This window comes from Strongylocentrotus purpuratus, unplaced genomic scaffold, assembly GCF_000002235.5.
Source record: "Strongylocentrotus purpuratus isolate Spur 01 unplaced genomic scaffold, Spur_5.0 spur5_scaffold_17, whole genome shotgun sequence".
Lineage (NCBI taxonomy): Eukaryota > Metazoa > Echinodermata > Echinoidea > Camarodonta > Strongylocentrotidae > Strongylocentrotus > Strongylocentrotus purpuratus.
The window spans coordinates 166,782-179,382 of NW_022145602.1; the positions used below are offsets into that span (position 1 = coordinate 166,782).

At 39.4% G+C, this 12,601-nt stretch overlaps 1 protein-coding gene across 2 annotated transcripts; it reads left to right on the forward strand.

Annotated features, from left to right (window-relative positions):
* The first annotated feature begins 6,333 nt into the window (after positions 1-6,333).
* Positions 6,334-12,396, forward strand: LOC100889959. Of its 2 annotated transcripts, none has more exons than XM_030988363.1 (3): positions 6,334-6,431; positions 9,368-10,408; positions 10,950-12,396. In XM_030988363.1, exons 2-3 carry the CDS (start codon positions 9,436-9,438, stop codon positions 12,140-12,142), a joined length of 2,166 nt encoding a protein of 721 aa, XP_030844223.1. In that variant the 5' UTR covers positions 6,334-6,431; positions 9,368-9,435; the 3' UTR covers positions 12,143-12,396. The 2 variants fall into 2 exon arrangements, with proteins under 2 accessions (XP_030844223.1, XP_003726195.2); XM_003726147.3 differs by having other exon boundaries at positions 6,337-6,422.
* Positions 12,397-12,601: the final 205 nt, after the last annotated feature.

Sequence of the window (12,601 nt, forward strand, 5' to 3'; positions counted from 1 at the left end):
GTAATATAGGTTTGAGTTCTATTGAAATAAAAACAATTTGCATTTTTGCCCACAAATAGTCGCGTAAAGTGTATTACGTGAGTGAAGTTGTTGTCAATATAATGATTTTTATCAAAATAAAATATTTTATGCGTATGGTGTAGTACGAGTTGTTTAGATCTCTGACCTAATTCGTCCTTGTTTTCACGAAGTGACGGTAGTGAGGAAAATCGTAACGCAAAGTGAATGCAATTTTTTTTCACTACCGTCACTTCGTGAAAACAGCGACGAATTTTTGCAGAACGGCTGTGGAAGTTCTTTAAAAAACTGTATGCTTTCTTGGACCCAAACAAGTAATAAATCTCATCATTATATTTTTAGGATTGTAGCTTTTTTAAATTTCCCTAATGTCCTTCGGCAAGAAATTCGTCTATATTTTCCACTCTTCACCCAGGTAAGGTAAATGGGTGCTCGGTAGGAAGAAATTAATTGAATGCTTTAGGGCCTTATAAAGTATACCATGCCGGCTCAGCTAAAGCTAGTGTAATAATTTGTCTAAAGAGCAATAAAATGTTGTAACTGAGCTTTTTAAATGGACATAATTATTCACTAGTACCCAGCAAAAAGCATATGAGATTCATAACATGATTAATTGAATTCATGTTACATTTCTTGAAGACAAGTTTGAGAATGATCATTGTATGATTAGAAATAGTATAGATTTCCAACTATAAAGCTAGATATGAATTTGATTATGACAACATGTAATAATTATCTTGATTATTGCCTTGGTAATACCAATATTCAAATATTCACCACTTATATTATGCCTCAAATCTTACGTACATGAATTTCGGCAAAATACACTGAGTTGATTGGAGGATTTTTTTTCTTAATACACTGATGTGAATCATCATAATGAGATGATCAACTATCTCAGAAATGTTTGTTGCAAGTACTTATGACCCTTTCGTCGTATGTTTTGATAACAGTTTTAATGGAATTGAGGGTTCGATTTTGGATCAATCAAGACGGATTCAATGTTAAAATAGAAGACCTATGTTAATAAAGCAAGCACGAATATACAACTTCACAAATTCAAGTCGAAGCCTTTTTTTGTCGACGGCCTAAACTACAGTCGAAATCATCATCATCACCATCATCATTTTTCGTCATCGTCAGTGGTCATCGTCATTATCATCATCATCGTTATCGTCAACATCATCATCATTGCATTCACGTTAACCATCACTCCCTTGATGTTAAAGCTCATCTAACCACCACTTTAAAGAAAGGGGGGAAAGGGAAAACTATATATGCTTCATGGTTACACCGTGTAATTCTTTCGAAGAGTTTTGAAAACTGCTAATAGCTCTTTAGTCCTTGACGTTTCGATCAGTATGCTCTGATAATCTTCAGCAGAACCTGCTTCGCTCAAGGCGACTCCCCTTTCGCAATCCTACCAGATCCCCATTTATCTCCCGGGTACGGACTGGCAAATTTAGAATAAATACCTTTCTAAATGATACGAAACCAGCTAGTTAATACTTGAGGAAACCAACCCAAGGCAATTTCTTTGGCCTTGTCCATCATCTAATGTAATGAGATAACAGAAGTCTACACTGTCAATTAGTATTACATAATCCGAGCATGTTTTTTCTATATTGATACATATATAGGGTATTTAAATTCAAGTTAACCATGCCGTGTCGGGGTACAAACCCATGATTCCCTCTTACAGGAAGTCAAAGCTGACATGACAGTGATCAAGAGAAAGACAAGACCATGAACACCTTTTGTCAAGCGTGGACCTCAAATCATCCATATCCTGCTCTTAATCACTTTGTCTTTTTATATCTAATCCATACAGGAGGATCTAAGGTCCCGTGATCAAGGACTGTCCAGGTGTGTCAGGTTTAATGACAAGATTTTTGATCGATGTCAAATGTTGTGTTTCAACATCAAGGGCGGGTCAAACGATAAGACAGAGGTGGGTTCATAAGATCTAGTCAGCCAGGTGCGTTTAGACGGAAGTCACATGTCCCAAAGAAAGAAGAGAGGGTGAGAGCTGATAAGACTCTTAATTATCTGCTGCTTCTTTTATGTTGAATACGGAATGTGTTTCCTCCATAAATCATGTTTCAAATATCAAAATAAATATGTTTAGTTTAATTCAATTCAAAGGAACACTTTGTTTGTTCACGACGAGAAGGGCGTTCATTCTATGTTAAATTGAATGATCGGACCCCCATCTGGCTTCAAACAGATGATTTATATTCTTTAATTATTTTTTTTCCATATCACCAAAATAATAGAATAATAAATTTGCACATATATGATAATATAATAACATAAGCAATATCTAGAGCATATCAAATAGTATTAACGAAAGGTAGAAGGCGTTAAAGCGTAGGCATGTTTGGGATTCGCCTTTAATACTGATTTTATCATGTATTCAGAACTGAATAAAGAATTGAAGTGAAATGAAATAAAATTGAAATAGATTAAATTAAATTAAACGACAATACACGATAAATAGAAGGAAGAAAAAAAAGCAGACAAAGAAAAGAAAAAGAAACTCATCTTTTATACCAATCCATGATGTAGACATGATAGAATGAAACTACTATTAAAATAAAATCACTTAATTAAGATCCTTAAAATAATGTTACTAACAAAGTCACTAAGATAAGGTCACTTCGATACCATGACAGAATGTTTATAGAAAGAAGAGTACAACGTTCAGTTGCTTCTAATTGTCTCTGATTATTATGCCACACGGAATTCACGGGGAGGGGGGGGGGGGTACTCCTTAGTTCGATTCATGTTTTTTATTTACTACAAATCATTAAAATCTATAATTGACTATTTTATTTGTTATTCAGGATACAACAATTACTGAAATTGATTCTGCTCCAAAAACCAGAAACACTGGTTCCTAATAATATTCATGATAATCTCTTTTGTGTATGAACTTGGGAATAAGAGAGCGCTAAAAGTTAATTTTATATTTGGAAATCTGTCAAATAATAACAGTATATTGAGGCCCGAAGATGCGAATTTGTAATTGATCAGAAAATAGAACATAAGAAAAAGTAATTCTGGAGAAAAGAGAAAGTTTGGCACACGGTAGAGCAATCTAACGTTTACGTCATATCTTGTTTTTTCCGACTATCACACAAAAGTATAGCATCCTGTCATTTAATTTCAGTAAAAGTATTTTTATTTGTTTAAAGATGTTAATATCATGGAACATTTTACTTTTAGTAAACATCAATAGATGCACGATGGGATTTTATTTCTTTCTACATGCTTGCATTTTTGTGATATTTTATTTCTCCTTTTCCATTTTGCTCCCTCATCTCTCTCTCTCTCTCTCTCTCTCTCTCTCTCTCTCTCTCCTCTCTCTCTCTCCCTCTGCCTCTCTTCCCCCTCTCTCTCCCCCTCTCTCTCTCTCCCTCCCTTTCTCTCTCATCCTCTCTCTATCTCTCTCTCTTCCTCTGCCTCTCTTCCCCCTCTCTCTCCTCTCTCTCTCTCTCTCTCTCTCTCTCTCTCTCTCTCTCCCTACCTCTCTTCCCCCCTCTCTCTCTCTCTCTCTCTCCCTCCCTCCCTCTCTCTCTCATCCTCTCTCTCTCTCTCTCTCTCTCTCTCACTTCCTCTTTCACTCACCCACAATCCTCAAATATTTCTTAAACTCTCATTGTCGACCTCTCCTTGCCCTTCAACCAATGTCGCCTTGTGTTTTATTGGGGGTATTCCCGCTAAAAACTTTCTTAAAATAGTCTGACCCCGGACGTCGGGCCCCACCATACTAGTCATGGGTACGAGTGCCTGCTAGCCAGCCCGGCTGCTCTCCGGTATAAATGTGTCATGTCACCCCTCATTATGAGTCAAGCTCTCGCGACTCAACCTCATCTGAATGGAAGGATGATTTAAAGGGTTAATTAATGAAATCAAAATGAGAGGAGAGAGACAAAACTCCAGCTGCTCCATAATGGTTATAGCTTGTAAAATACTTCGATGATATTGAAGGTATATGCTATATGGACGCACAGGGGCGGTGATTTCTTTTCATGACTTGGTGGGCGGGGGGCGAAATGCGAGGGACGAAGGAGCATGATGAACGAGAGGGGCGAAGGTGACGGAAGTGACTACCCCCTCACAGGTTTTTTAAGTTTTGTTTAAAGATTTTCTACAATATTTACTTGTACATTTAGAAGGATATTATACGAGGGAGCGTAGCGACCGAGTGAGAAGATTTTTGCATTTGTATTAGTCTAAACGCTGCACTCTTAATTAGGCCCTCCAGAGCCTAAGAATATGTTGCAGTCTTTAGTCAGTATTTGCTATACATTTTTTTGCACTTTTTCAAAATTTTCAGAGGGGACGAGCCCCCCCCCCCCACCCCTCCCTAAAAGAAATTGAGGGGGACGTGTCCTCCCTGCCCCCCCCCCCTCCCCTGTCAGGACGCACAAAGTAGGAAAGGTGATCCTCTCCCGGACCCATCTTCCCCTAACCACATAACCCACCCCCACGTTCATGACGTATTCTGCTCAAGCCAAAGCCACAGTGCCAGAATGAGAAATAAAAATAATAATACATTTTGATTTATTTAGCGCATTGTTTGATTCTCTATGCGCTTCAAATAAAAAAAAAAAGTATGCTTTTACAATCTACATCAACAGAAGTATGATATTGAAATAGGCCTCTAGTCTAAGTTAGGAATATACAAGTAAAAGGAAAGTTTTTTGTTGTATTACATATTTTTAAGTTTATACTCGTGACAACATAAACAAAAGATTTACTGTTCCAACCAATTAAGGTCCTGTTTATAGTAGCATCGGCAGGATATACAAGACAAAATTAGTCATGTTCGCCAGTGCCAGGTAATATAATCTCCTAGGTAGGGTTTTATCAGGCATTACCATCATGCTAGCTATAGGTCATTTGCAATAGAACATTCATGACAAATCTCGTAGCTTAGCACCAGGCAACCATGGTTATAACTTCGTGTTCAATGAAATCAAATACCTAATCGTTAAAGCCCCGCTGCACTACTTATAGCTATACTTGCGCCCTCTTCATAGAAAATAATGCCTAAGCCAAAATAGTGGAGGGATCAACTAAGAAGAAGAAGAAGTATACACAGAAAATGTAGAAGGTGGTCAGATACGATTATATTTCGGTATAACACACATTTGCGCAGAACAAAATCCATATAACTGTATGGGCATATTGTTCAAAGAGTCAATAGCCTTGAGAAAAATTGAAGGAAAAAAATAATGATCCCACTGCTCGCCCTGGACTCAGATTACAAATCGAGTATTTAGACTGGAACTGTATCGAGAGTCAACTTATAATGGCGCCATCTCTAGATGATGAAATACTATGGCGGTTGAAATTTCAAACAAATTCTCTACGAATTAAAGAAAAAAAGCCGAGTTCAGTGATCCATAGTCATGACCCGAAACAGTTTTGAAAACCGTTGCTAGTTGACAAGAAAGCTTAGCAAGATAGACGATCATGCCAGGTCCATGTGCTATATGTCATATGGGTGGTATAAACTTTAGTCAGTCCACCGGTATTGTCAACCGCGGATAACTGATAATGAATAATAATAGTGGCTTCTTATTTTTTTAAAGCGCTTAGGTTTGTCAAGCATGACGCTCATGGCGCTAATACATAAACAGAAGAAAATACAATAATATAATTAGACAATTTTTAACTAACTTTAGCCAGGGGACCCTAAAACTTACAAGCTCTGCTTTTACCAGGGTCTCCTCTTCTTTCTTTTAGTTAACTTTGTTTTTATCGTTTTTGCCATAATTTGTTTTTTTTTTATTGTAAATGTGTAACGATCTAATGTTATGCTCTATATCATTTGAAAGAAAGACGAATACATATCTTATTTCCAACAGGAATGCATGTTACAGACAAAATTAATGTAACTAAAACAGTTTTCAAACCAGGATCATAATAAACATGGGACCGGACAATTTTTTATAGCAAAAACCATTAATAGTCAGTATTAAATTTGCCCCTCCCTTCGTTCTCCCTCTCTCTCTCTCTCTCTCTCTCTCTCTCTCTCTCTCTCTCTCTCTCTCTCTCTCTCTCTCTCTCTCTCTCTCTCTCTCTCTCTCTCTCTCTCTCTCTCTCTCTCTCTCTCTTTCTCTCTCTCTCCCTTTCTCCCTTTCTCTCTCTCCCTCCCTCCTTCTCTTTCTGAGAATTACTTTTTGCCCTTTCTCGGAATCTCTGTACAACTCACTGACCTCTACACCACTCTACTCGAGCGCCCGTAGAGTACTGTACAAGGCCAAGGCGATTTATTTTTCCTTTTTTGTTTTGTATTGTTGAAGACGCAGTAATATCCTAAAATTCCGAGAAGGAAGTGCTGTCGAACGACTTATTTCCTAGATTTCCTGACTACTTATTGGCGGAGACAGGTAAAAAGTGTAAGTTTAATGAATAAGTGTTAATTCTTCGTAGATTTTGCGATCTTACAACATCTAAACCTTTCCATGAAATGACAAAATTTGTAATTTGAAAACAAATATTATTGTTGTAGTCCGACGTGTTGAAAATTATGCTAGTTTGATTTACCGTATAGTGAGAGCACATTCAAAAATCCGCTACCTTCTTCTTCTTCTTGTTCTTCCTCCGCTTTTTCGGAGATCAGCGATCCCATGGGCCGCAAGCCATATAACTAAACAGGAGCACAAGGTAAACATCAAGGTAATGGACTGATAGCAGTCGATCGCGATAGGTGCATTTTATGGACAAAGAGTAAAGTAATAGCCAGTAAACTTCTATATGTAGTAAGTGGCAGTACAGGATCAAATGGGAGAAGAGTAGCATTGGTGAATAAACACGGATCACGGTCATCATATTGTGACGCACACAATGGGTAATCCTGGAGACATTTATTTACTTTGGAGACAAAGTCATGGCGTATCTGAAGATGAATCGGACAGGATGCTATAAAGTGTTCAACTGTCTCATCAACACCTTTGCACAGGAGGCATTACTATAGTTCGTGTGTGATCAAATAGAAATAAAAAAATACAATAATTTTTCATTTCTTGGTCACAGCACTAGCAGCAAGCACTTGAACCTCTGAGGCAACTAAAAAATCAGTTGCAGTTCGAACACAAACAAAATCCAGATTTTCTGTGTGCACGATATATGGACCAAGTTTGTTGTGGCCAATTTTGTATCCGACGAGCTATTTGCAGAATCTCAATTCTATTTGAATCTCGATCTTGAATGTGTTATTCTATGAATATTCTTGTCGACAGTCATGATTCATTTAACTACCTCAAGCCTCAAGGAACTGAACATCTAATGTCCTTTGGCAAGACATGATATACATTTGCCACAATCCACCCGGCCCAGGTGAAGTAAATGGGTACCTGGGGGCCGTTTCTCGAAACCAACTCCATGACAGTCATATCTTTGTCGGCGACCTACGGAGATGTCATGAAGCGGATAAACCGTTTCACAAAGCCATGACAGACATGATATCGATATATCGCGATACTAGCAGCTCAAGAACATAGTCTTTGTCACGATCCATTAAATCAAGAATAACCCAAAACAAGTTTTGGGGCTAAAATTGTTCAAAAAGAAATATATACATATAAATTCTCTTAAAATAAATAATAAATAGTGTCATTATCATATTTACATCATCAAACGATTTGCATATTTCTGTAAAGATTCTTAAATTGAAGAAACACCGGTGAGTGTTTTTTTTTCGACAGTCGAATCAAAAGTTAGTTGAAGGATACCGTAATGTGATAGTTTATCAATACGTACTTTTTTGTTTATTGTGACGAGGAATTTTAGGCAAAATGTCTTTTCTCAGCCAGTTTTTATTCTAGAGTCTCATAAATACTCGTTATATAATTGATTTGATATTGAAAATATAATTTGGAAGAAGTAAATAGAGAGGAAAAAATAATGCACATAGGCCCCAAAGGTATGACGGTATCCTAAGAAAAGACTATGGGTCGACTATGGAAAACGGTGTGTAACATTCTTACCTCTCTTATTTATATGTTATAGTTTAATGATTTGTGATTTAATGTTTATATTAAGCTTTTTAAAGTTTCTGTATAATTTGTATTCTCATTTTTGTACATTTGCATTTCGCATCCCAGAGAATTACGTACCGAACTCGTCTATATTTTTCTCAAAATGATAGTGAAACTAATCGTCCATTTCGCGGCCCATGGAATGGCAACAAACTGACTTGTGATGGCGCTTTACAGCAATTAAAAAGATATGACAGGTTCGGAGCAGTGACAACTCGCTTGTCGCGGAAGTTGTCGCTCATCTTGGCAAAGACGGCTTCGTGAAACACTTAGCTGACAAGTTGCGTGACAGTGGCGAGATGTCGTTGATCTTGTAGTTATGACGGTTTCGAGAAACGGCCCCCTGGTAGGAATTTATTCCTTGAAACGCAGCGCGCGTAACAGCTGCACTGCTAAAGCCAGGGTAATTATGCTGCATTATTGTAGAGCGCTTAGAGACTTCTGATAAAGTAAGTGTTAGGCGCTATATTAATAAGCAAGTATAATTATTATTATTATTATCTGCTAGGCCTATCTAGATTTTGATAACTCCAGGGAGCTCCGACGCCAAGAGCCCGCTTCTAAAAATGATTCAAACAGCGGGTTGGGTCATATTTTTTTGTGCAATGTAAATATGTTTTTCGACTCCTCTTGGCATCTTTCCAACCAATTGAAATTAAAATTTGAAGAAGTCTTTGACAGGGAAAAGGGGGATTCTTCGTCCTACTTGACAATTCATCCATGTATCGTTGATTCAACATGGCAAGGAGAAATTACATAGGCACGGTAGCAACGGAGCAAATATTAATTTTCATGATATAGAGCACCGTTTGCTCGAAATTGCTGAATAGGTTGAGAAGGGCTCTGTCTCTTCGATCATGGATATTCAGCAATTTCGAGTGAATGGCATCGGTGTTGGAGCTCCTTGGATTTAGATAATTGAGTGACAAAAGGCAGCGTTACAGGGATTTAAAACTATGCACACAAAAAAGCCCCAAACGGTAGTCTCTGACCTACATTTTGTTAGAGATAAAGAACTAAGAAGGGCTATAATATTGTTCAATTTTCCCATGGCAACTTTTAAAAACATCTTTGCTTTTCCTCTGTAGTATGTATGAATTGGTTTTGACATACATGTATACATGTATACTCATTTAAATTTTTGTCATACTATGTTTGGTTTGTTTTGATGGTTTACTTTTACCTGACTGCTAAGGAAGAATGTGTATGCTTGTATAAAGTAAGCAACCGGTGTGGCGTTATTTATGTGCATATTTTCATGATGCTTTTACTTATTCTTGTCTCCATGTATACAGGTATTGAGTGTGGTCCTGGGAGAAGGCATCAGTGACTATTCCCAGGGTTGGCCAAACCATTCTACATCATGGAATCCCATGGCGATGATGACCAGATGAATCCAGATATCTCACCCTTCCATGGCAATCAGGATTCAAGCAGTGCGTATTCAGCTCTACAAATGCTGACGTCAGCGCAGCCCTCCCCAGCAGAAGGTCTGCCTGGCAGGGTGTTACAGTTCATTCCTGTCATCAATGTAACAAGTTCTGAGAGCATAGCCTCCGATGTCATGTCCCAATCTCAGTCGGTGACGGTACAAGCCCCATCGGAGCTTTGTGATGAGACAATCCTCTTAAGGAATTATATTTCACAGTTTCAGAACTTGGCAGCTCTCCAACCCTTCCCCCCAGCCCTGGTGATGGCCCCACAGGATTCATCCATGACTGCGTCAAATGCCTCGCTGATAACATCCTCAGAAACTGCCAATCCTCCTTCAGCCAGCTTGCCAAAGCTGACTACTCTAACACCTTCACAGTTCATGCTAGTATCATCAACAGAGCTCCTCCCCATGACGTCATCTTCCCAGATCACCATGACAACCTCGCATCCTACCATGACATCACCAAGTTCATTGGTCGCTTCCTCGCCAGACTTGCTCACCTTCACGAGTCCGCAACTCACCACCATGATGTCCCAGGCAGCATCCAGCCTACAAACCATCCCCTCTTTGACTGACCTGGTTCCATCTGTAATAGATGGAGTGGTGTCAAACCAAGAGTCAGTGACATCATCCCAGCTTCCTGCTTCTCTGGACCCTCTGGTGCTTCCTGCAACCGATCCTCAGAGCCTCCTAGACGTGGCCACCCAGGTCATCAGGGAAGACGCTCAAGATCTTCCTAATGACGTTGAGGCAGGAGAGACAGACTTCACAACCTGCTGGGGGGATACCCTGGTTGAGGAACCAACCACATCTTCAGCGCTTGATGACGATGGAGAATACCATGATTCTTTCACAGAAGAATGGTCCCGACACTTCAAAGAGAAATTCTCTCCATACTTTGGTAAGTTCTAGACGTCCTACATGTGCAATATAATTGTCCTTTTTTATTTGTCTTTTGTCTACCATGTACCCCTGGTCACTTGGCTATGTGGGATCCTTGAAAGATGGTCCGAGACCCACTGATCCCTATCCATTGTTTTGGACATACCCAAATGTAGACAAACATGTATGAGGGCAAAAGGTACTCAGGTAGTGTTGAAAAACAGACAAAGTAGAGAGTCAATTAAATCAGTAAGAAATTATGAATTCAGTCAAAAGGTTTTTAAACAAGTGAAATTAAATCTTTGTAAAGTTGAGGCTTCTTTCAATGTTTATCTATTGATGATCATTAAAATAAGTTACTGGTATACATATTCTTGGTCCAAATGGTCAAAGCAAAGTATTCCTTTAGGAAAGTTCCTGTAAATAAATTCCCTGCAAAGAAAGTTTATGTGAAGAAGAAACATGTACTTGTATGTGGAGAGGCATGTATGACATGCGACGCAGAATAAATATTTCAATATATCTCTCTGTATTTTCATTTTTATCTTGTTTCTTGGCAGGTTATGTCCATACGCTTGAGGAGGCAGAAGAGTTGCTTCACGTCTATGAAATGTGCACAGAATCCAAGTATGTAGGCATCAAGCGATGCGACAAGACAAACTTTGAGATCGATGCTTCTAAAGGACGACCATTTCGATACACCCCTCTTATCATCTGCGGGCACAAGGTTCCCTTTGATCGTGTGCCGTACTACCACGGGGGTAAGGCCATGTATTACTGCCACCTGGGAAGCAAGAGAAAAGAGCCTCCGAAGGACCGCCCCTTGAAGAATCCTCATAAGCGAATGCAGAGCAAGAAAGTTGGATGTGAGGCCCGTATTGCCTTCCGCGTGGTGGCAAGGTTTCCAGAGCATAAGCTGAAGGACGATACAGAGCACCATAGACTGGTAGCATCACAGAAATTGTCTAGAGTTTGGAAGGAAGGTGGCAGGGACATGGTCGTGGAGTGGAGGGTCTACGTCATGCTACCGAAAGCCAGTGCCCACACGAACCACGAGCTCGTTCGCACGTTACGACTCCGCGACAGACCGCTCGACAGGAGATTGATTGGTCGGATCTGCCAACTTGTGCAGATGGGATTGAGGAACACGCACACCATTATGAAGCATGTGGTACACTTTGCAGAATATGTGCTTTCTAAAGAAGGAATGACTTGGAAGAATCGCAAAGATATCTGTGGTAGTAGGCAGGTGTGGTGGTATCGTAAGCAAATGCTGGATCATATGGACAGTAACACGCTGGAGACGTCCAAATTCCTAGAAATGATAAAGGAGGTCGAGGACATCGCTCAAAGACACAGTTACAATGGCTTCATCCAGGAGCCATCGGGAGGGGAGGATGGCATGGGTACAGGGAAGTGGAAGAAGCGCACAGAACTCAAGAATCGCAAAAGCTATGAAAAGCAGCTGTCGAACCTGAAGGAGGAATGTTTCAACGAGTTGCAGCACTTTGTTAAGAATGTGAGTTCCTGTACACAGGTGGAAGTGCTTGCAAGAACGTTAAACACTTTTAGAACTTTTAGGAAGACATTTGAGAAGGAGTTGATGTGTGAAGAGAATAAAAAAGAAGAACCAAACCATGATCCCACCTTCCCAAATGGGATTATACAGATATTAGATATGGACTCATCGCAGCACCTTAGTCAACTCATGCAGATACAGACTTCTGATATGAAAACCAACATCTTGCAGTGAATACGTACACCAAAGGGATCGTTTAACAGTGTCAAATCTGAGATGCACGGCCCTACGTTTAATCGGTGTCTGTGATTAAGAAGTGCCCCAAGAAAGTAAAAACCTTTGAGTGACCGGTTTTACCATACTTGTTTTCCCCAATAGACCGTAGTGTTATGAAAATCGTTTGGCAAACAGATTGCAAGATGTCTAAATATCTTGATAATTAGACAGGCGATCGGCTTGTAAAACTCATGGGGTTCCTGACTGACACAAAGGTTTATAATTATCATTGCAGCATGAGCTAAATCCAGGATTTTGTTTCAGAATCTGAGACAAAGTTACCGGATCCCTTTAAAGAGAAGGTTGGGTACTGGTAAAAAACAAATTAGGGGCTTTTTCAACCAGCTTTCAGTGTTGAAGAATATCATATAGCAAACTCCCCTGGAAAACATTACTGGAAAATCTTGAAAACTTGCC

Bases quoted from the DNA above. Each gene is read 5' to 3' on its own strand.
- LOC100889959 (XM_030988363.1), top strand. From the start codon at position 9,436: ATGGAATCCCATGGCGATGATGACCAGATGAATCCAGATATCTCACCC. The intron at 10,409-10,949 runs GTAAGTTCTAGA...GTTTCTTGGCAG, and splicing joins GAAATTCTCTCCATACTTTG to GTTATGTCCATACGCTTGAG.